Source organism: Lathamus discolor, chromosome 13, assembly GCF_037157495.1.
Source record: "Lathamus discolor isolate bLatDis1 chromosome 13, bLatDis1.hap1, whole genome shotgun sequence".
In the NCBI taxonomy this organism is placed as follows: domain Eukaryota; kingdom Metazoa; phylum Chordata; class Aves; order Psittaciformes; family Psittacidae; genus Lathamus; species Lathamus discolor.
This window is the reverse complement of record NC_088896.1, coordinates 12,719,564-12,739,518: the sequence shown is the minus strand read 5'-3', so window position 1 is coordinate 12,739,518 and position 19,955 is coordinate 12,719,564. Positions and strand designations below refer to the sequence as shown.

Here is a 19,955-nt window from a genome sequence, read left to right as displayed (position 1 = left end):
ATGGCTGAGGCTGGGCACAACTCGGCACAGGGCTGGCCCAGGACACTCAGCCCACAGCTCCCCACTGCTATGGGGCTGGGGCAGGTAACAGGGGACAGACCCCCCCAGCACGGAGTGAGCCCTGCTCTGCTCCCTGCACTTGGCTCCCAAACTGACCCCCCGCGGCAGGAGAGGGCACAGTGTTCCCCACCCCCTGAGGCAGGACGCCAGGCCCTGAGCTTGTTCCACCCTTTATTACACATGAAGGTCACAGATATTCCAGTTCTTCAATCCGCTGGGACCACCTCACGCAGGGGTGCACACGGCCGGGGGCTGCAGCCCCCATGCAGGGTGGTGCAGGGTGAGGGGGGCACTGGGCAGCCCGGATCCTCTAGCCTGGGCCAGGGCTGGTGCAGGACATGTGGCAGGTCCTCGAGCACCCGCTGCCAGGCCTGGGGCCATGCCCTGGCTGAGGAGGGGCCAGGAGAGAAGGACTCCCACGGGCAATGGAGCTGCCGGACAGGGGCTGGGCGGCTCCCCCCACCCCGCCCCAGGGTCCGGTCTCCCATCATTGGTACGAGGCACAATCCCTGAAGAACGCAGCAGCCACCGGTGCTGGCGGGTTTTGGCCAAGCAGGAGCAGCGGGGGTGTGTGGGGACACAGAGGCTGTGCTGGGGGCAGGGGAGCAGCACAGGGGCCACAGGCACTGTGGGACTATGGGGCTGTGCTAAACCTGCACTGCCCCGTGCCGCTCGCCAGCACCACCTGTGCCCCAGCACAGGCCTTGCTGAAGGCCCCCAGCCCCACGGGCAGGAGGGATGGGGCTGAGGGGGGCACGGACAGGACTTGTGGGCAGTGGGAAGACACCAAAAAAACCCCAGACCAACAGTGCAGAGGGGACACGGGGCCCAGGATAGCCCAGAGGTAACAGAAATACTGAGAACAGGGGTGAGGGGAAGGGGGATGCTGGGACTGGCCAGGCACAGCGCTGGCAAGGCACAGGAGCAGGGGTGAGGGCCAGGGGACTGGCACTGGCTCAGGTAGTGGAGGGGTGCTGGGGTCTCAGTGGTGACCCCGCGCTCACCCTGGGGTGAGGCAGGGCCTGCCCCTCCTCCTCAGGTGCTCACTTTGATCCCAAAGTATTTGCGTAGCTGTTCCAGGAAGACAAAGGTGAGGATGGTGTGAGGAATGAGCCGGACGGCAGCGGGAATGAAGCCCTGGAAGGAAACAGGGAGAAGGGGGAGAGTCAGCGTGTGTCTGGACCTGGGCCTCCCCGTTGTGGCCAAGGTGCCCCACAGCACCCTGAGCGGTGCAAGGCTGCGGGCACAGGGCAGCATGAGCCCGTTTGCTGCAGCCTCGGTGACAGGCAGGGACCGTCGCAGCAGTAAGGGAGGCATGGCAGCCATCGCTGTGCACTCAGATCTGTGCATGCATTGACCCCTCTGCCCCGAAGACATCAGTGCAGCATCACTGCTGTGTCAGCAGAACTGTAGCAGAAGCTCTGGGACAGGAACCAGCCAGGCACCGGCAGCAGGGGCCCAGTGCTGCTCTGGGCACTCACCTCCGCTACCAGCTGGCCCAGGCTCCCCCCCTCCACCCCACCAGCCCATCCCATGCAGCTCCAGGCAGGCACCTTGTAGAAGGCGAGGGGTCCAAGCTTGGCAGTTTCCATGGCACAGTGGGTAACACCCTGCGACAAGAGGGACAGACATGAGGGGGCGGCAGGAGGCAGGGGCCAGTGCACAGAGGGGACAGGACGGGCTGTACTCACCCGGTACTCGCCCTGGGAGTTCATGAGGCGGGTCTTGAGCACGTCCAGGGGCTGGCACAGGAATGTGGCACATCCGCCCTGGGGAGAGGGAGTGGGTCAGCAGCTCATGGTGCCAGCAATGGCCAGGGCACCAGAGCGACACAGAGCTTTGTGCCCGGCCCTGCTCAGCAGCTCCGGCAGCCCTGCCTGCCAGCAAACCCCATCCCAGTCCTGCCTCCCCTCATCAAGCCCTGCTCACAGCGATGAAACTGGCCAGGAAGTGAGTGAAGATGTTGTCTGACAGCAGCCCAGTGGAGAGAACCAGCTGCTTGGCCTGGTCATAACAGGAGAGCTGCGGAGACACGGCCCATTACCGGCACATCCACCCTCCTCACCACACCAGGGACAGCCCCTGTCCCTACCTGGGCACCGACTGCCCTGCAGAGCTGCCCTACCTGCCCAACAGTGACCAGGGCCCCTCGGCTGGATGCCATTGTGGCTCCAGAGAAGAGTTTCTTCAGGCCCTCTGCAGACAGACAGATTGGGATCAGCACAGTCCTGGGACATCACCCACACGCCCTTCCCTGCCCAGCCCGTGCCCCAGACTCCTCACACAGCAGCGCTTGAAGCACAGCAGCAGATACGCTGCAGAAAGCAGAAGCCTCCGGCACAGCCCTGCCTCCTCCCCGCTGCCGTTCATTCCCCCTCCCACCCGCTCCACCCCCTCGTGCTTTTGCCAGCAGCTCCCAGCAGCGTTCCCGTTCACACCGGCCCTGCCTGCCCCAGCCCCAGCCGGATGCTGCAGAGGTGCTCGCAGGCCACCTTCCATCCCCTCTGCCTGCCCCGCCTGAGCGAGCACAAGCGGCAGCTGCAGACAGAGCTCCCGGCCCCATTCATCCAAGCGGCAACCGCGCATTCCTGGTGCAGCGAGGACGGCCCGGGCGGGCGCACCCTACCCGGCTGGCACGGCCTCACCTTCCCGGAGGACGCGGTACATGCCGTCCAGGGCATGGGAATAGCTGGAAGGAGCGAGAGGGGAAGGTGTCAGGGTCCGAGGCTTCCCGGCAGCCCCGCGCGGGCGGCTGCAGCTCCCGGCGCTGTGGTCCCGCAGCCCCAGCCCGGCCGCCCCTGGTGAACGAACGGCCCCCGCCTCCGGTCCGGTGCTGCCCCCCCGCGGCCGCAGGGACCCCCGGTCTCCACCCCAGCCCTCACTCACTTGCGCCGCTGGGAGGGCGGCTGCTTCATGTCGTTCTGCATCCTGCAAGGCAAGGCACCGCGGGGTGAGGCGGGGCCGGGGACCCGCTGTCCTCCCCCAGCCCCGGGGACCCGCCTGCGCAGCGGGCAGAGGCCCAGCAGCCGATTGTGTCGCCCGATTGCAGCAGGACAGGAAAGGTGTCTCCAGCCCCACACCCCCCGGAGGCCGCACAAGGGGCTGGGGCGGTCACACGAACAGAACAGCCCCAGTCCTGGCACAGAGCCTCCCACCGGCACGGGCCTCCAAGCGCACGGCTGGTCAGGAGATAGGTCAGGAGCAGGGGAGCACCCACCACCCACTGCTGTCACACACCAGCCACGAGCTGCCCCCAGCAGCACCAGGACGTGGCAGCACTGACCTGACGTTCACCAGGTCTGCCGGTGTCCCCACGAGCCCACCAGTGAAACCTGTGGCAAAGAGCTGGGGTCAGGAGCTCCTGCGGCCCGAGGCAGCCCAGGGTGAGGGTTCCTCCGTCCCACTCACCTCCCACTGCACCCAGCAGCACTTTCTGGTAGAAGGGGGGAGGCCCCTGGCTGCCCTGGCCTAAGCGGTCCCGCGCTGTCTCGTAGATGCCGAAGCGAGTCAAGGAATACGTCATCTGGAGGAGAGGAGGAAGAGCCGCTGGGTCCCGCTGGGCAGCCTGTCAGCTCCAGCCCCGCTGCCAGACAGCGAGGGCAGCGCTGCGGCAGGAGCTCCATGGGGGACCAGAGGCCAGCGAGGCACGGTGGCACTCACCTGCCGGCACAGGGAGGCGCTGAGCCCGTTGTACAGGGCCAGGAAGCCGTCGTTGCGGATCACATGCATCGCCATCCCCATCATCCGCATCTTCACCTCCTGCTGCGTCTGCAGGTGGACCTGGGGCAGAGCCGGCAGTGTCAGTGCACCGGGCTGGTGCTGGGTGCAGGGAGCGCAGGGACAGCCGCTCTGAGTCTTGCCAGGGTAACTTGTTAGCACTGGAGCAACAGCTCCAGGCTCCCTGCACCTCAGCAGCACTTGGAACCTGTCCCGAGCAGCCTCAGAGGGAGGAGGCTGGCGGGAGAAGGGGAAGTGCTGAGGCACCTGACCCAGCTCCTCCCAGGCGCTGCCCTCTCCGTGCCTCAGGATGAGGCGCCTGCACCCGCTCCCCAGAGAAAGGCGCTGGGCCACAAACACACGAGTGAGCAACCGGCACGAGTTTGCTCTGAGGAGCCATGCCGGGGCCATGAATTCATGGCCTCCTGCTGCCTGCACCCTCGCCACGCGCAGCGGCCACGGCCTCCAGAAGTCACTTTCCCTCCTCCCCAGCCACAGGAATCGCAGAGGCAGGAACACAGCCCCGCTCGTGCGCCCGATGGCGCAGCCTGGGAATGAGGGTGCTCTGCTCCCGGTGTCGGCGGCGGGACCTGGGGCTGGCCGGGACACAGCAGCATGTCCTGAGCAGCCCCCCGCCCTACACCGCAAACATCACGTGTGGGCCAAAGGGCCGCAGATCAAATTAAGAAGAGCAAAGGGCCGCTGGCGGGGGCCCAGGCCTGGCTCCCGTTACAGAAGCGCCGGAGCGTGGGACTCGCCGCAGGGCGCTGGGAACAGCCCCTCTCTGTGCGAGGCCGCAGCGGGGCTGCGGGGCAGGGACCTGCCCCCGGGCCCGGCAGGCGGAGTCTGGACACCAGGGGCCGGAGCACGGGTCGTGCCTGGGCGGCTGCCGGCAGCGCGGGCAGAGGCACCGGGCAGAGGCACCGGGCAGGCAGGTAGGGCAGAGCCGCACCAGGAAGCCCGCTGCTGCCTCCCTTCCCAGGGCCGCGGGCGAGCAGGGGAGGAGCCGGGCAGCGCTGCGGTCACTGCCGGAACAGGCAGCCCCGGGGGCGGCCGGTGGCTGCCCACAGCTGGTTCCAGTGATCCGGCGGTGCCACGGGCTGGCTCCCGCCAGGTTAAGGTCCAAAGGTACGTGGAAGCACCCTTCACCTCCTACCCTGCAGGCCCTGGGCCCCTCGTGCTTTCCCAGGCCTGCACCGGCCCCAGAGCAGATGAGCTCTGGGCCAGAGGCAGGTCTGTGGTCAATACCCAGGTGTAAAACCCGCTGGCAAAACCAGCCCGGGCGGCTCGGCTGCAGAGCACACAGGGGCTGCCCTGTGCAGACACAGCCCAAAAGTCACACCCGTGCCCGGCTCAGGCAGACCTGGAGGCACGTGCCAGACAAACTCCCTTTCTTGGCACCTCACCAGGGCATCCTCCGAGACCCCGTGGGCTGCCAGCCAGGCACAGCAACAGGCCGAGCGCCGGGGAAGCGGCGTCCCCCTGCCAGTGCCGGCTCCTGTCCTGGGCCGGTGCCCACCACATCCTCTGCTCTCTCCAGGCGCGGGGTGGGTAGGGGCTGCCTGTCCCAGGCCGTGCCCTCCCGCTCCCCCTGCGGGCCCGGCCCGGCTCCCCGCTGCTTGGCACAAGGCTCGGGGCAGCGCTGGCATTCGCCCCGCCGTGGGTGCTGGCAGCGCAGGGCTGCGCGCGGCGCGCTTTGTGCGGGAGCGGGGATGCCAGCCCGGCCAGGGCGCCTCGGTGACACCTTGGCCTGAGGACACCGAGCCCAGTGGGCCCGCGTCCAGCGCTGTGAGCCCCGGAGGCGCTGCCGTGCCCGGGCAGGGCTGCCCAGGGCGTCCTCCGCGGCCCCGCACCCCCCGGGCCGGCACGCCGAGCTCCCCGGAGCCCGCACGCCACACGCCGCGTCCCCACAGCTGCCCCTGGGCCAGGCCCGCGTCCCCTCAGCCCTGTCCCTGTCTTCCTGCGTCCCTGTCGTCCCCCCCCCGAGCCCAGGGCCGCGTCTCAGCGCGCTCGGTGCCCTCACAGCTGCGAGCCGGTCCCTCAGAACGGGCTCCCGGCAGCCGTTCACCGGTGCTCCGCAGCGGTTCAGCGGCCCCCCAGAGCCGTTAAACATCCCCCTGCGGCCGCTCCCCATCCCCTCCGAGCCCCCCCCGGCCCCCGGAGCCGTTCTCCATCCCCTCACCTTGAGCAGGTCCAGCGGGTGCGTGCAGCAGGCGGCGCCGGACGACGCGAGGCCGCCGAAGTACCAGCGCGATACGCGCCGCTCCGCCATCGGCGCCTCGCAGAGGGGAACACACACCCCCGGCCTAGACCACGCCCCCTCAGCAGCATGACCACGCCCCTCAAGCAAACCACGCCCCCTTCGGGGGCAACGCCACACCCCCCACCTGCAGTACCCGGGGTGGAGAACCGGGACGATGATGACCGGGATCGGGAAGGGAGGGGGGCCAGCAGTGGGGCTGCCCTAAGGAGCCCGGGGTTGTGGCGGGAGCTCCCCTGCGCCGCATCTGCCACAATCACGGGCTCCAGAGCCACGCTTCCCACCCGCCACCTGGTTAACAGGGAGAGATGAACCGTTTCTGAGGGGTTTTCGGCTATTTATGAAGTAGAGTTCATTGCAGTGCCGGGACCAGATGGCAGCCCCACCAAACCGTACAGCATTCTTGCACAGGGCCCCTTCCAGAGAGCATTCCCACTGCACTCGGAAGCACCCGGACCCTGGTGCTGAGGATGGTGGCAGTGGGGATGGCAGCCATCGTGCCAGTCCTTCTGTGGTGAGATAGGGATGTCTACTCCAGAACCACAGTCCCTCCTGCTGCCTCCAGTGCTGCTTTGATCTTCTCCGCTTCCTCCTTGGAGACGTTGGCCTTGATCTCCTGCGGAAGGGACTCTACCAGCTTCTTTGCCTGCGGGAGGGAGAGAAGTGTGAGATTGGAAACTGGCTTTCGCTAACTGGATTAACAGATTCTGAGCCATGAGACTGACCTCAGCATAAACCCAAGGTCCAAGGCTCAAGACTTTCACTTGAGCTATAGCACACCAAACCAGGGGCTATTTAAATCCAACTGCAAGTGATGGCATATCCCCTTCAGCTCTGGAAGACCTTTATCAGTGAGTAACTGCTCTTCAATTCCTCCCACCACATGCACGGTGCCCCTGACATGCAGCCCGTTGCCTGGGCCGCACCACAAGGCAGCTCCTGGCCTTTCCAAGTGTGACTGTTTTGGTTCACATGTTTCTGCCAGAGGGGAGGAGGCTGCAGGGTTCAGCTATGCAAGAACACACTGTACTGGTTAAAAGAACTCCAGTACCAACACCACAATCTTCCTATTTGTAGGACTTTTTACCCAAACCACGGGTACTCTGCAGTTCCTCAGTGGTTAAGACAAGCTGAAAAGCTGCTGAGCTCATTTAAAGGGAGTTCCTGCAGGACTGCTGTGAAGGAAGGACAGGAACTCAGAGAATAACCCCTGGCGCAGTCGGACGCTCTTCCTCTCACCCTAAGCAGCGCAACAAAGGCTCCTCAGCTCCTTAAAACAGCTCGGGAGGTTCCTGTGGCAGAGGGCTGCTGCCAGCTCTCTGCCATGTGGCTCTGCAGGTACTGAGCACCAACAGCCTAACTACTACCAGCAGAAAGAAGGGTTTGTGGTTTTGATTCCCGCTGGGGGCAGCGATGATGGACCCATGGTGGCAAAAAAAGCTTGGTTTTGCCAGGGATGAGGAGGGGTTGTGGCATACGCAGAGCTTGGCAGAGCAGGATCCAGACAGGAGCCCATTCTGGCTGGCTGGGATGAGGACAGGGAACAGTCAAGGTTATTTCCACTTAAAACCCTTCTCACCAATGCATAACCATTGCTCTAAAGCAGCCCTGGTCAGAACAACTGTTCCTGGTGCCCTGCAGCAGGCCCCAAGCTGGTCTTGCACAGGATCGGCTCCTCCAGCCCCAGCAAGCGTACAAGGAGACAGGAGGTGAGTGTGTGTCTGTGGAGCTGGCTCAGAACACATTTCCTGAGGTGCAGACTAGAGCCCAGCTTGTGCTGATGACACCCCCATCTCATCGAGTTGTTCCTGGGGGACTGACCTGAGTCCCATCAGTGGCCAACACCAGAGGTTCTCCCAGCAATTCTGGCTTCCAAGTCACGGACAGCCCCACAGGCAGGGAGGGATCCCTGTGAGGCTCGTTAGAACACCCCAACCAGGTGGAAGCAAAACTGACAGTAAAGCTGCACCGGCCACGCTCTGAACATAATCTTGCAGACAGAACCAGCAGCAGCAGTGATGGGTTTGTGTCTGGGTGCACCTGAACCAAAGCACCAGCTCGGATAGGTCACACCTGGCAAAGTTTGCCAGCAATAACCTGCATCTACCAACCTCGGACCTCCACTGGAGCTGAAACCGGCTTGTTCAGCAGGTTCCGTGCACTAAGACAAGTTGTTCAGCTTGAGTTCTCCACAGAGCTGCTAGTTATCCACCGGTTGTGTCCATTACTGGGTTTGGTGTTTTAACGTTCACGTGAGACCCATCAGCTGGACCAGCCAAGCTGGCAGTCACTCAACACAGCAGCCAGTGACACGCACGGCTCTGTCACTGGAGCTCCTCTCTTACTGAACTGTTTGCTTTGGGACTGATCAACATGAACAGGTCAGAAGATTTTCTAGAAATCCTCTAAACTCCTGGGCTACCAGCAAGAGCAGCCTTTCCTCCCTGCAATCAGGTGAACAGAAAGGGCTACTGTTAACCCCAAGGCATGAAGGCATCACCTGTAGAGGACTGAAGCGCATCAAACGCTTCCCCAGTAACAGTTCTATCCCATTCTTTGTCCCCAGTCTACATTGTGGCTCAAGGGCGTGAGCTCAGGCCCTCAGAAAGCCCATCTCCTCTAAGGAAAAGGAGGAGGCACCACACACGACAAGAGCAGCTCTGGAAAGGGCCGGAAACGTGGGTTGCAAGATGTGTGAACTGGAGAAACTTGTCTAAATTCAGAAATACGATGGCCTTGGCCAAGAAGGGAGAGACCCAGCAAATTCAGTGAGCTGGGACCCCGGCCACTCCCAGCTCTGCAGGAAAGCTCACAGCAGCTCTTGGATTTGAGGCTGGCACAGAGGAATTTGAGGTGTTTGCTCTGAGCCTCCTTCTTCACCCCCTTGCTCCTGCCAGGGGCTCTGCTGTTGGCCACGCAGCAGAGGCGGGAGGGAAGACCCCTCCCTAAATATGCCAGATGCATGGATGCAACCAACTCCTGCCCCAACCTTGTCTGCTCCCCTGCACCGGGACTGTTCTCCCAGGCCTGGGGATCCAGCCCCCAGCCCTGGGGCACCGCAGCCCCCTCCTCACCTGCACGAGGTTCACTCCTGGCACGAAGTTCTTCACCTCCTTGATCAGCTTCACCTTGTCGGTGCCCTTCAGCTCCATCAGCCGCACGGTGAAATGGGTCTTCTGCTTCTTCAGCGGCACCTCCTCTTCCTCCTGGTGGAGCCACCGGGGCGCGGTGAGCATCGGGGGGGAAGCCCAGGCCTGGAGGCCGGGCCCGGCCCGGTGCGCCCCAGCCCAGCTTCCCCTCCTCACGGGGACCCGCGGGGCCCAACTCCCGTCCCCTCCCCGGAGAGCCCGGTACCTGAGGAGCGGCCTGGGAGGGCAGGAGGGTGGCAGCCGCCGCGGGCATCACCGCCACGTCCGGGATCTTCAGCGTCTCCTGCGGGAAGAGCGGCGGGTGAGGAGCAAGCGAAGCGCGCCGGGCCGGGCCGGGCCGGGCCGCACCGTCCGCGCCACCCACCTTGAGCAGCGCGTTGAGGTCGGCCACCTCGAGCAGCGTCAGCCCCGCGATGTCCCGCACGAGCTGCTGCACCTTGGGCGAGTACCGCTTGGCGGCCGTGTCCAGCGGCGCCCCGGCCAGCGCCTCCGAGCGCCGCGCGCGGCCCGTGCCCAGCGCCCGCGGCCCGGGGCAGCGCCAGGCGGGCGGCGAGCGGCGGGGCAGGCGCGGCGGCAGCGCGCGGGCGGCGGGCAGCATGGCGGCCGCAGAGGACACGGCGGCGCTCTGCCCCGCGCTCGATGGTTCCGGCGGCCCCCGCGCCGCCACTCGGTGGTGGGGCGGGGCGGACGCTCTAGCCGCCGGGTCCGCCAACACTCGCTCGCCCCAGTTGCCTCCCCGCCCGCCGCAGCACACCGGGCGCGCATCGTTCCCAACTCTTTATTAGCGCCGGTCGCGCTCGGTCTCCCCCACGGGGAAGGGGTCGGGCCCGGGGAGGGGGCCCGGGGGCGGGGGGGGTGATGGGGAATGGGGCTCGGCGGGGCGGCGTGAGGCTGCTCCTCGGGCACCGGGCACGGCCCCGGGGCCGCGCTCCTGCTGCTGGGCCTCGCGGAGCCCCGGCCCCGGGGCCGGGAGGGCAGGACGAGGAGCGGGAGAAGGGACGCGGTTCCGGAGGTCGAGCAGTGGCTCGGGCAGCGCCGCGCCGGCGTCAGTCGAAGGAGATGAGCTGAGCCTCGCCGCTGCCCTGCGGCGGCTGCGCCGGGGCGGGCGGGGGCTGCTGCGGCGGCGGCTGCTGCTGCTGCGTCCCTCCCGCAGGTGCCATCTGCAAGAGGCGAGGGGGTCCCCGTTAGAGGCGGCCCCGGCAGCGCGCACCCCCCGCGCCCAGCCCCGGCACTCACCTGCTGGTAGAGGGGCTGCTGCCCGGGCAGGTAGGACTGCTGGGCTGGCAGGGAGCTCAGCGCTGCTTCCTGGCCCGGCAGGGCAGACATGAGACCCTGAGCGAGCGAGGGGCGGCTGTCAGAGGGGCTGAGGGACACGCAGTGGGGCAGAGGCCAAAGACCCCCGTCTCCGCCCGGCCACCAGCAGCACAGGCCCAGGACTGTCCCTTGCGCTGGAGCCCACCCTGTAGCCGAGCAGGAGCTGGTGGGACAAGGGGTGCTCACCTGCATGCTGTATGGCTGGTAGCCCATGGAGACTGACTGGGTGCCCATGTAGCCCATGGCACCCGACTGGGGGGCTTGGGAGATGGCCGGGATGCTCTGCGACTGTGAGGCTGCACTCTGGGGAGGACAGGCTGGTGAGAAGCGGTACCAGCTCGACTCAAACCAGCACCCCAGGAGCAGCAACACTCCCCACAGTCCACTGGAAACAGCGCAGCATCTTCCCTCTGTGCCATGGGGAGCCCAAACCAGCCCTGACTCCAACCCACTCCCACTGTGAGAGCTGAAGCAGATCCAGAGATGGGACCAACAAGCCCATCCTCCCTCCCAGAGATCCCATTGCCAGATCCCTGAGCCCTGCAGAAAGCCCCATCCCTCAACTTGCCTGGTAGCCCTGTGTTGAGGTCGGCTGGTAGGAAGAGTACGCAGGGGTGGTGGTGGGCACTGTGGGGCCCTGCTGCACCGCCTGCCCACTGCCTGCCCCTGCCTGGTACATGTAGGCATTCACCATGCTGGGATCTGGGGCAGAGAGGCAGAGACTGAAGCTACCACCTTGCCCTCGGCCTCCACCCCAGTGGGCTCAACTGGGCACATACCTGTCCCTGCGACAGGCATGGCTGTGTACGGCCCAGTGCTTCCCTGTGCTGCCTGGTTCATGTACACGCCATGCATGGGAGAGCCCTCCACTGAGCCAGCCGGGCTGAAGGTGCCAGGGAAGCTGCTGGGCCCAGAGGGCTGGTAAATCACCCCACCGGCGGCGGGCATGGCCTGGAGCTGTTGAGGGAAGAAAACCAGCTCTAGGCCACATCCCCTGGGTCTGGGCAGGAGGGTTTCTGGCCCTGCAGACGTACTTGGGCATAAGGCAGAGAGAAGGCTGGCATCTGGGCTCGCATCTGGATGGTCTGCTTCTGCTGTTCCAGGCGCATCTGCCTCTCTTTCTCCTGCTCCTGCAGTCGCTGGATGGCCAACTGACGCTGCATCTCCAGGTATTCCTATGGGAATGGGGCCGTGATGGCCGCAAGCCAGGATGCTGCAGCATCGCCCCCTGCCAGGGCAGCCCTGGGGCAGAGCAGCCAGCAGGCCTTAGGGCTGATGTGCCCCACATACCCTGGAAACCCTTCCCTGCCTCACCTGCTTCTTCTGCCTCATGATCTCCAGTTTCTGGGCCAGCTGGATCTGGCGCTGGCGCTCTGCCTCCTCTGCTGCACGGCGCAGCTTCTCCTGGTGCTCCTCCCGCAGCGCATTCAGGGCTCCACGCGCATCCCGGATCTGGGCCAGTTTGTCTTGCAGGCCCTCGTAGTACACTGGGGAGGGAAGAGACACCTCAGGGACCTGCCTGGGGCAGAGCACTCCAACCACCTCGTGCAACACACTGCCTGCTCTCCGGAGAGGCTGCATCCTGGCAATGCCAACCCCGGTGTTGGGGAAAGACCCAGCAGCCACCCCAGGACATGGTCCCATGGCCACGGCCACACAGCTCCCACATACGCCTGCGCTCATCCAGCTGGTTGAGCAGCTCCAGCAGCTGGGGGTGCATGTTGTTGATGGACTGGAAGAGGGACAGGACGGCAGAGTCGTTGGTGATGCTGCGGCCCCGCATGTGGTTGCTTTTCATGCGGTTGACAAATGTGGTGACCGCGTTCTGCAGTGCCTTCAGGAACTGCTCGTGGTTCTCCTCAGACTCGCCATTCTGGTACTGCTGCTGGAAGGACAGGGCAGCCCCTCAGCTCTCCAGTGCCAAGAGTCAACTGCAAGCCTGCAGTGCTCTGGGGCCAGGCTACACCAAGGACCTGGGTGCTCCTTGCTCCTCAGAAGCTGCCTGGCACAGGTCCAGGCCCCCTCTTACCTCCACAACACTGAGCGGGGCAGGGTGGGCCTCCCCAGGCTGGGCAGCCGGCTCTGCGAGGGACAGGGGTGCTGATGGTGTGGGGCTCTTGCGAACCTCCTCTTGCTTCTTCTCCCAGTAGTTGCGGTTCAGGTACCGAGCCAGCTGCCAGGGAGAGAAGGAAGATCAGCATCATGCTCCACAAGGAGTGAGCATGTGCCATGGAGCGGCAGTGCCTGGCTCCTTACCTCTGGGTCAACATCCTCGGCCAAGGGAGCAGAGGAATTCTGTAAAGAGACAAACAGGGAAACGTGATTCAGAGAAACAGGAGACTTTTAGCTCCCACAAAACATCCTGCTCGAACCTGGCCATGGACAACCCAGTGCTGAGCACCAGCAAGAGCCTGGAAGGGGACAGCCACCTCCTCCTGAGTGCAGACCTTGCTGACAACACAGCAGTGCTGTGACAGAGCAAGGGGCTGAATGGGGCAAATCTCTCAGAGCAGGGATTCAGCCTGACACAAACAGGGCAGACTCAGGACAAGGACAAGGCCTGTGTCCACCTGAATCACGTTTAGGGGCTCCCACAAACGTACCACGGGTGGAGAGTAGAGCGTGCTGACCGGGGGAGCCGAGGATGTGACGGGAGTGGGCTCAGCCTTTGGGTACATGGAGTAGGTTGTTTTTTGCCTCTGCAAAACAGGAAGAACAGTTGGCTCGGGGCCTGCCCAGGCTCCAGTCAGCAGCAGACTGGGCACACCGGGTGGGTGAGTTCCTGGTGATGGCCAGGCCTGGCAGACCCAGCCTCACGCTCCACACAGTTCCCACAGGCCAGCGTGCCCCTGGGCTCCCAGCCTGGGCACAGCCTGCTTCCAGGATCTGGGACTGCAGCACAGCACAGGCCTGACTCCACTGTCACTCCCTCATTCCACAGGCCCTGTGACTCGCTCTGTGTCTTGTGACACCAGGACACGCCCAGGATCTGTCACAGCACAGCTGGGAGATGCCCAGCACATCACCCCCAGCAGGGCACAAACCATTCTCTCCTTCTCCTCCGCCTCTGACTGAGACAAGGCAATTGCAAGCTGCAGCTCCTCCTCCTCTTGCAGCGCTGTCTCATCACGCTTTGGAGGCAGCTGCGGGCAGGAGGAAGAGGTGGTCAGTAAATGGACACCAAATAGGTCAGGATCACTACAGCACCTATAGGCAGCCACTCACCTGGGACTGCTGAGAGAGGGGACTGGTCAGGTACTCGGGGGGCAGCTCAGAGGTGGCAGCAGCTTTACCCTCAGCTTTCCTGTAGTCAGAAAGACGTGACAGTGCAGGCTGAATGCTCCTTCCTCCGCACCAGAGCCCCAGCACTGCACAGCACTGCAGCTGAAAACCCCATTCCCAAGAGGATGGGAGCCCAGCCCAGTGTGGGGAACCCTCACTCTGCTCTGCTCAAAGCTCCTCCCTCACAGTCCCAGCTGCTGCAGGCAAAGAAACACACCACAAAGGTACTGACTTGTTGAGATGCTCGTAGCAGGGCTCACAGACTCTCACTTCCTTCTCAATCCCAAACTTTGGGATGGTGGAATACTTGGACGAGCACTTCCCACAGAAGATCTGCCCACAGGCCCTGCAATGATGCTGCAAAGGATGGGAGACATCAGTGCGGCAGCAACATGCTCCTTCACCACCAGACACCACCACTCAGGCACTCTGGGCACTTCCCCGCCAGCAGCCAGGGAACACTGCCCAGCCCCAGCACTTCCCAGCAGGCTCAAGGAGTCCTGCAAGTCCCTGGAGACTGCGCAGGACCAGGGAACCCGGAGGAGCAGGAGCAGCACGCACCTTCCGTGTCACAACCCCAAACTGCACTCGACATCGGTGGCACTCCTCAGCATCCACCCAGTCTGGAGCCTGTCCGGGATAAGGAGAATTGGGTCAAGGAGGACAAGAGCCTCAAGGAGAGCGCCTGAACAAGCTCCTCAGGAGCTAACCAAGGTGCTCTCATGAATGGGGATACTGGAAGCATTCGCAGCTCAACAGGAATTACTGATCCCCACATTATCCCCTCTCATGCTCCTAGAGACTGGGATGCTTTGGGCAGCAGTGATGCTGGGAGCCACCAAGCAGGGCACGATGAAACCAGCTCCCTGTCCTGGTCACTCTCCCCTCCATCAGGTAGTTCTGTACAGGAGCCCAGAACTGCCAGCGTGGCACCGGGAACATTGTTCCCCCACCCTGGGCTCTGATCTGCACAGAATGGAAGAGTGCAGGAGCTGAAGGTTCAGTAGAAGGGGACAGGACAGTGAGGTCTGTCCCACAGCACCAGCTCCCTCCCCAGCAGCACAACTCACCCGTTCTGCTGCGAACATGGCATCGCTCTCCTTGAACTCCGGGAATACGTGGCCTGGGGGGAAGAGAGCGGGAGCATGGACCAGTCCTGAAAGTACTAAGGAAAGCCTGGGAGGATGGAACTGCAGAGCCCTTCCCAAAGGACACCCTGACTTCAGGCCGGATTCCTGAAGCAGCGCCTCACTGCCAACCCTTAGCTGCCATCTGTGCTGATCCAGGGGCAACGGGGTTGTTCCCTCTTTGCAGTGGGATTCAGTCACCTCAAGAGGTTCATTTGGTATCAAGACACCAAGAAAAAGCTCAGTATTGCAAGTCCAGACTTTGCTAACACCAGACAGGGTCCTGACAGCCCTTCCTTCTCCTGCAAAGCTCTTCCAGAGCAGAGCTGCTTGGCCAATTGTCCACCCACCTTTGCCCACAGAGTCCTCACCTTCAACCTTCATTATCTGATAGGTGTCTTGCACCACCTTGTACTTGGGCTCATTGCGGAAGGCATGAGCCCAGGCCTGGATAAGGTACAGGATCTTACTGCGGACACTGGTCTCCACTTGCCTCTGCACAGAAAGGGAAGAGAAAACATATCTGAGAAAAAGGCCCTGAAACCTGAAGGCTGGTGTGAATCTGCTGGAAGCCAGAAATACCAGACAGGTATTTCAGAGAGACTTCAGAGCACTTGTGCAAGGTGAGAGCTGTCAGAAAGCCACAGGAAGGACAATTCACAGCAAGGCCTGCCTGCTCCTTCAGCACAAACATGAACACATCCTTCAGAGCAGCATGGACCAACCTGACAACAGGTTAGGATGCTTTTAGAAAAAAGCACCCACAGAGCCTGGTGTGAGCACTGCCCTGCCCAGCTCCGCTCACCTCCCACACAAGCTGCTTGTCCTGCACTCAGAACATTGGGGCACCTACAGTCACAGAGCTGGCCAGAACAGCAGCAAGTGCCTCAACCAGGGCTGCCAGGGCTCCAGGAACTGGCACTGGAGGGTGCTGGTGCTGCGCTGTCAGCACCTCCAGCCTCAATGCTCCTGCCCAAGAGCACCCGAAGCTGCCCAAGGCAGGATCAGCAGGGCAGGTGCCCTTTGGAGGCAGGGGTTGTGTCACAGTTCAACTTGGCAAGCCTGTTCCTGCGCCAGCCTCGAGAGCAGCCTGTCATCAGCTGCCTGAGTGGCCACAAGTCCACATGACCGGCTGCTCCAGACGCAGAGGAGCACTGTCTAACTCTGATTTCAGCTCAGCTCAGCCCACGCAGTGTGACTTACTGACCATTCCACAAATCCTGCATTCTACACATGTCACAGCCCTTAACCTCCTCAGAGCTGAGACCATTCTACCAGCACTGGGCATTCACAAGCAGCAGAGCACAGGAGAACGGGTCTGCAGCAGTTACAGAACTACAGAGGCAGAGGAGGACTGGAGAGAGGCGCAGAACTTCTTGATCTGATCTCCTCAGCAGGAGTGGCTGTGCTACTACCCCTGGCCATGACACTGCATCCTGCTCCTGGCTCAGCAGATCCTGCACAGAGACTGAGCCAGTCCTAGCAGCAAGGTGACAGGAGACACCCTGGTACCATGTGCGAGGTGATGGGACCTGCACAGCTCATTCACCAATTATCTGGGTCATCCGGTTGCCTGTTTCTGGTGAAGACAAAGGCTGTAAGCAAGGAAAAGCTACGCCTTGCCTGGGCATTGCACTCTGGGCGGGGAGCCAGAGACTAGAGTTCCCAGTTCCACTTCACCTGGGGAAGTCTCTACTCCAAGGACACACAAAGCTCCTGCAGGTATCACGTTATATCAAACTGTCAAGTGACAGCTTGTGCCAACAGCCCACCAGTGAAAACAGCCAGGTTTACATCCTGCAAAGCTCCTCAAATGATTCCCCAGGCCAATGGAAAAGCCCCAATAAAGAGGAAGCTTCTGCCAGTTCTCTCCTTGCTCTTTACTCTCCTGTGTGCCTCACGCTATACTATGAAGGGAACCGCTCAGTCCCCAATGAACTGCCAGAACATCCCCTGGTTCCCTTTGCTGCCTCCTGCCAAGCAAAGCATTGCACCTACCATGAAAGGGTATGCCTTTGCAGTATGTTCCTCCCCTCTCACATTACAGCCAGACATCACCTCTGCTCTCAAAATATCACCTCTCCTGAGCTCTCTACACACCACACCAGGGTTTGCTCTTTTCTCAAATGCATTTCCATACAGTTCCCCTTCTGTTCCTTACACAAAGGGAACAGAAGCGAGGACACAGACAGAGCTCCTGCTGCTTTCCAACCTCATTCTAAAATGACAGTATATCAAACTGTATTTACCTTGAGTATTTCCTTCAGTTCCTCCATAGTCTGTTTATTGGCCACCTCATCATGGACCGTTTGGCCACAGTTTTTAACCACTGACTCCATGACCTGCAGGGGCAGAGGACAGCATTAGCCTGATGCATTCTTCCCTCTCTGCAGCCTGTGAGGAATCCCAGCACTCAGAGACGCAGCACTATGTGAGCAATGGGTCGCACTGGGGCAGCATCAGTAAAGCCACGCTGGAGCCTGAGCTTCCCTTCTCCTTCCCGGGGGCCTCTGCACTGCTGCTGTGTACAGACCCCAGAGAGAGCATCTTAAATCCCACTTTGCCTGTTCCTAAAGCTGAGATGGGATTAAAGACAGAAGTCCTCATGCTGATCAGTCACAGAACTCTTGTGCTAGAGCTGGGAGGAGGCTCCAAGCTGTGACCCGATGTTGCACGCCGCCTGTGCGGCACAGAAGGCTTGGGAAAACTGGGATGGTCCCTGGCCAGTGCCATGGTCTGGGCTGACGTTACCTCCAGCGCGTAGAGAGCCACGTGGGGATTCTTGTCATTGACTTTCTTCTTGATTGCATTGACAGCGTATTTCGCTCTGGGCAAGGGGAGAGAGAACATGTCCTCAGGGAGTGAGGAATCCGAGGGGAGATTCCACCTGCGGCTGGTAACCTGCCAACCCCCACCCAAACAACAGAGTCTACATGCTTAGAATCACAGAATGGTTATGGTTGGAAGAGACCTTAAGATCATTCAGTTCCAACCCACTTCCCCCAGCGCAAACTGCGAGGAGAAGGAAAAAGCGCGCTCAGGCCTGAGCGTCTCTGAGGGTTTCAGGCCAGAGATGGCCTGCGGCTCCCGAGGCCGGGGGATGGCAGCCCCTCAGGGCGGGTGTGCCGCGCTGCGAGGCAGTAATGGGGCAGCGCGGCCGCAGGCAGGCAGGAGCCGCGCTCCCAGTGCGGCCGAAGCCCGGCAGCACTTACTGGGTGTCTCCCTGCCGGATCATGTCGCAGATCTGCAGGATGGATTCCCAGTCCGTCTCCAGCAGCAGCTGGCTCGTTGCCTTATCTGCAGGGAACAAACCCACGGGGCTCCTCCAGCGGCTCTGCTCGCCCCGGCCCCGCGCTGCGCACCCCGTCCCCCGCCGGCGGTGCTCCGGGGCCAGGAACGACCGGGCTGTCCTGGATCGCGCCGGCGCTCCCCGTCCAGATCCCGGGAACCCCGCACCCGCCCGGCACCGAGCACCAACCGCGGGCCCACCCCGGCTCCCGAGGCCGCGCCCCGCGCCCCGGGCCCTCCCAAGACGCGCGCCCCTCGCTCCGCCCGGGGCGGCCGCGTCCGTTACCGAGGAGCCGCTCGAAGGTGCCGCCGCCGCGCCCCATCGCGTCCCCCGGCCCGGCCCGGCCCAAGCCAGCCCCGTTCCACTGCCCCTCCGCGGCGCTTCCGCTTCCGGGGGGCGGGGCTCCTTCCGGGGGCGGGGCTCCTTCCGGGGGCGGGGCCCCTCGTCGGATGGCGGGCGCGGGGCGGCCGGTGCCTACGTGCCTGGTGCTGGGGGTGGCCGGCGGCGGGAAGAGCCTGCTGGCGCGGCGGCTGCGTCATATCCGGCGGGGCGGGGAGGGGCGGGGCACCGGGGAGGGTAGCACGGGGGGGGGGGGGGTGTGCAGCGGGATGGGCCCGGGGGGCGGGGGTCCCGTCCCGGTCCCGGTTCCGGTCCCCGTCCCCTCGCTTCCCCGGGACCGGTCCTTAACCCGCCGCACAGCTGAGCGCCCAGGAGGGGCCCGCGGAGCTGGGCGAGCCCCCGGCCACGCTGCCCACGGTAGGCAGGGCCCGGAGGGGCGGGAGCCCGGCGCGGCCCCGGTGCGGCCGCGGGGCTCCGGTGCACGCAGCCCAGCCGCCTGTCCCCGCAGGTGGGCACCAACCTGACGGACCTGCGGCTGCCGCGGACCGTGACGCTGCGGGAGCTGGGCGGCTGCATGGGCCCCATCTGGCACAGCTACTACGGCGAGTGCAGCGCCCTGCTGGTGAGCGGCAGCCGAGCGCGTCCTGAGCCGCGTCCTGGAGTGAGGGCCTGGGCTGGGGGCACCTGGCACCGGGGAGGGGTAACGGCGGCACCCGCAGCACACCCGCAGCGGCACCTTCCCGTGTCTCCTCCAGTTTGTGGTCGATGCCGCCGACCCGACCCAGGTCTCCTCGTCCTGCGTCCAGCTCCTGTCCGTGCTCTCCGCAGCGCCGCTCGCTGCCGTGCCCGTGCTCATCCTCTTCAACAAGATGTGAGGAGGGGGCATCCGGAGGGTGGGGGCACAGGGCACTGAGGGGCTGCGATGGCTCCTGCGTCCCTCCCGTCGGGTGGTGGACACGTAAGGAAGCCGGGTGTGTCCTGGGGGGTGGCAGCAGCCGCTTGCGGTACTGCCCAGGCTGGCTTGGGCTGTGGAGACCCCTGAGCCAGGGGCTGGGCTGGCAGGAGAGCCGGCACTGTGGGCTGATGCAGACCCTCCTGCCGGTGCAGTGACCTGCCCTGCTACATGTCCGTGATGGAGATGAAGTCGCTGTTCCGCATGCAGGACATCGTGTCCTGCGCCACACAGCCCATCACGATTCTGGAGACCAGTGCCCGTGACGGCACCGGCCTGGCCGAGGTGCTGCAGTGGCTGCGGGCCACCCTCGGAGACCTGCGGTGACACCGACCCTGCCGTTGCCTGCGGAGACCCTGCTGGGAGCGGTGCCACAGGCTGGTGGTGGGCAGGACCCTGCAGGACTTCACAGTAAAGCTTGCACTGCATTGACCAGGCTGGTGGCTGCCCTGTACTCCGGTGCAAA

The 19,955-nt window shown here is 63.6% G+C and overlaps 4 protein-coding genes across 5 annotated transcripts; 1 reads left to right on the top strand and 3 right to left on the bottom strand.

Moving 5' to 3' along the window:
• Window positions 1-214: 214 nt before the first annotated feature.
• Window positions 215-6,087, bottom strand: SLC25A10 (solute carrier family 25 member 10). Its single transcript, XM_065693626.1, has 11 exons — window positions 5,960-6,087; window positions 3,721-3,840; window positions 3,469-3,583; window positions 3,344-3,392; window positions 2,947-2,988; window positions 2,706-2,749; window positions 2,186-2,256; window positions 1,990-2,082; window positions 1,752-1,829; window positions 1,614-1,670; window positions 215-1,197 (listed from the first exon to the last, which is right to left on the bottom strand). The coding sequence occupies exons 1-11, from the start codon at window positions 6,047-6,049 to the stop codon at window positions 1,096-1,098; spliced, it is 861 nt and encodes a 286-aa protein (XP_065549698.1). The 5' UTR covers window positions 6,050-6,087; the 3' UTR covers window positions 215-1,095.
• Window positions 6,088-6,353: 266 nt separating this feature from the next.
• Window positions 6,354-9,799, bottom strand: MRPL12 (mitochondrial ribosomal protein L12). Its single transcript, XM_065693625.1, has 4 exons — window positions 9,551-9,799; window positions 9,392-9,469; window positions 9,112-9,243; window positions 6,354-6,683 (listed from the first exon to the last, which is right to left on the bottom strand). Exons 1-4 carry the CDS (start codon window positions 9,782-9,784, stop codon window positions 6,567-6,569), a joined length of 561 nt encoding a protein of 186 aa, XP_065549697.1. The 5' UTR covers window positions 9,785-9,799; the 3' UTR covers window positions 6,354-6,566.
• Window positions 9,800-9,950: 151 nt separating this feature from the next.
• Window positions 9,951-18,654, bottom strand: HGS (hepatocyte growth factor-regulated tyrosine kinase substrate). Its single transcript, XM_065693620.1, has 21 exons — window positions 18,484-18,654; window positions 18,122-18,206; window positions 17,661-17,736; window positions 17,159-17,251; window positions 15,281-15,404; window positions 14,853-14,905; window positions 14,344-14,412; window positions 14,015-14,139; window positions 13,726-13,804; window positions 13,545-13,643; window positions 13,104-13,199; window positions 12,757-12,795; window positions 12,530-12,673; window positions 12,172-12,385; window positions 11,815-11,987; window positions 11,535-11,675; window positions 11,280-11,457; window positions 11,069-11,202; window positions 10,687-10,803; window positions 10,423-10,518; window positions 9,951-10,346 (listed from the first exon to the last, which is right to left on the bottom strand). Exons 1-21 carry the CDS (start codon window positions 18,518-18,520, stop codon window positions 10,233-10,235), a joined length of 2,286 nt encoding a protein of 761 aa, XP_065549692.1. The 5' UTR covers window positions 18,521-18,654; the 3' UTR covers window positions 9,951-10,232.
• Window positions 18,602-19,921, top strand: ARL16 (ADP ribosylation factor like GTPase 16). Of its 2 annotated transcripts, none has more exons than XM_065693623.1 (5): window positions 18,602-18,736; window positions 18,897-18,954; window positions 19,046-19,198; window positions 19,293-19,408; window positions 19,645-19,921. In XM_065693623.1, exons 1-5 carry the CDS (start codon window positions 18,648-18,650, stop codon window positions 19,814-19,816), a joined length of 588 nt encoding a protein of 195 aa, XP_065549695.1. In that variant the 5' UTR covers window positions 18,602-18,647; the 3' UTR covers window positions 19,817-19,921. The 2 variants fall into 2 exon arrangements, with proteins under 2 accessions (XP_065549695.1, XP_065549696.1); XM_065693624.1 differs by having other exon boundaries at window positions 18,604-18,736; window positions 19,046-19,159.
• The last annotated feature ends 34 nt before the right edge of the window (window positions 19,922-19,955 follow it).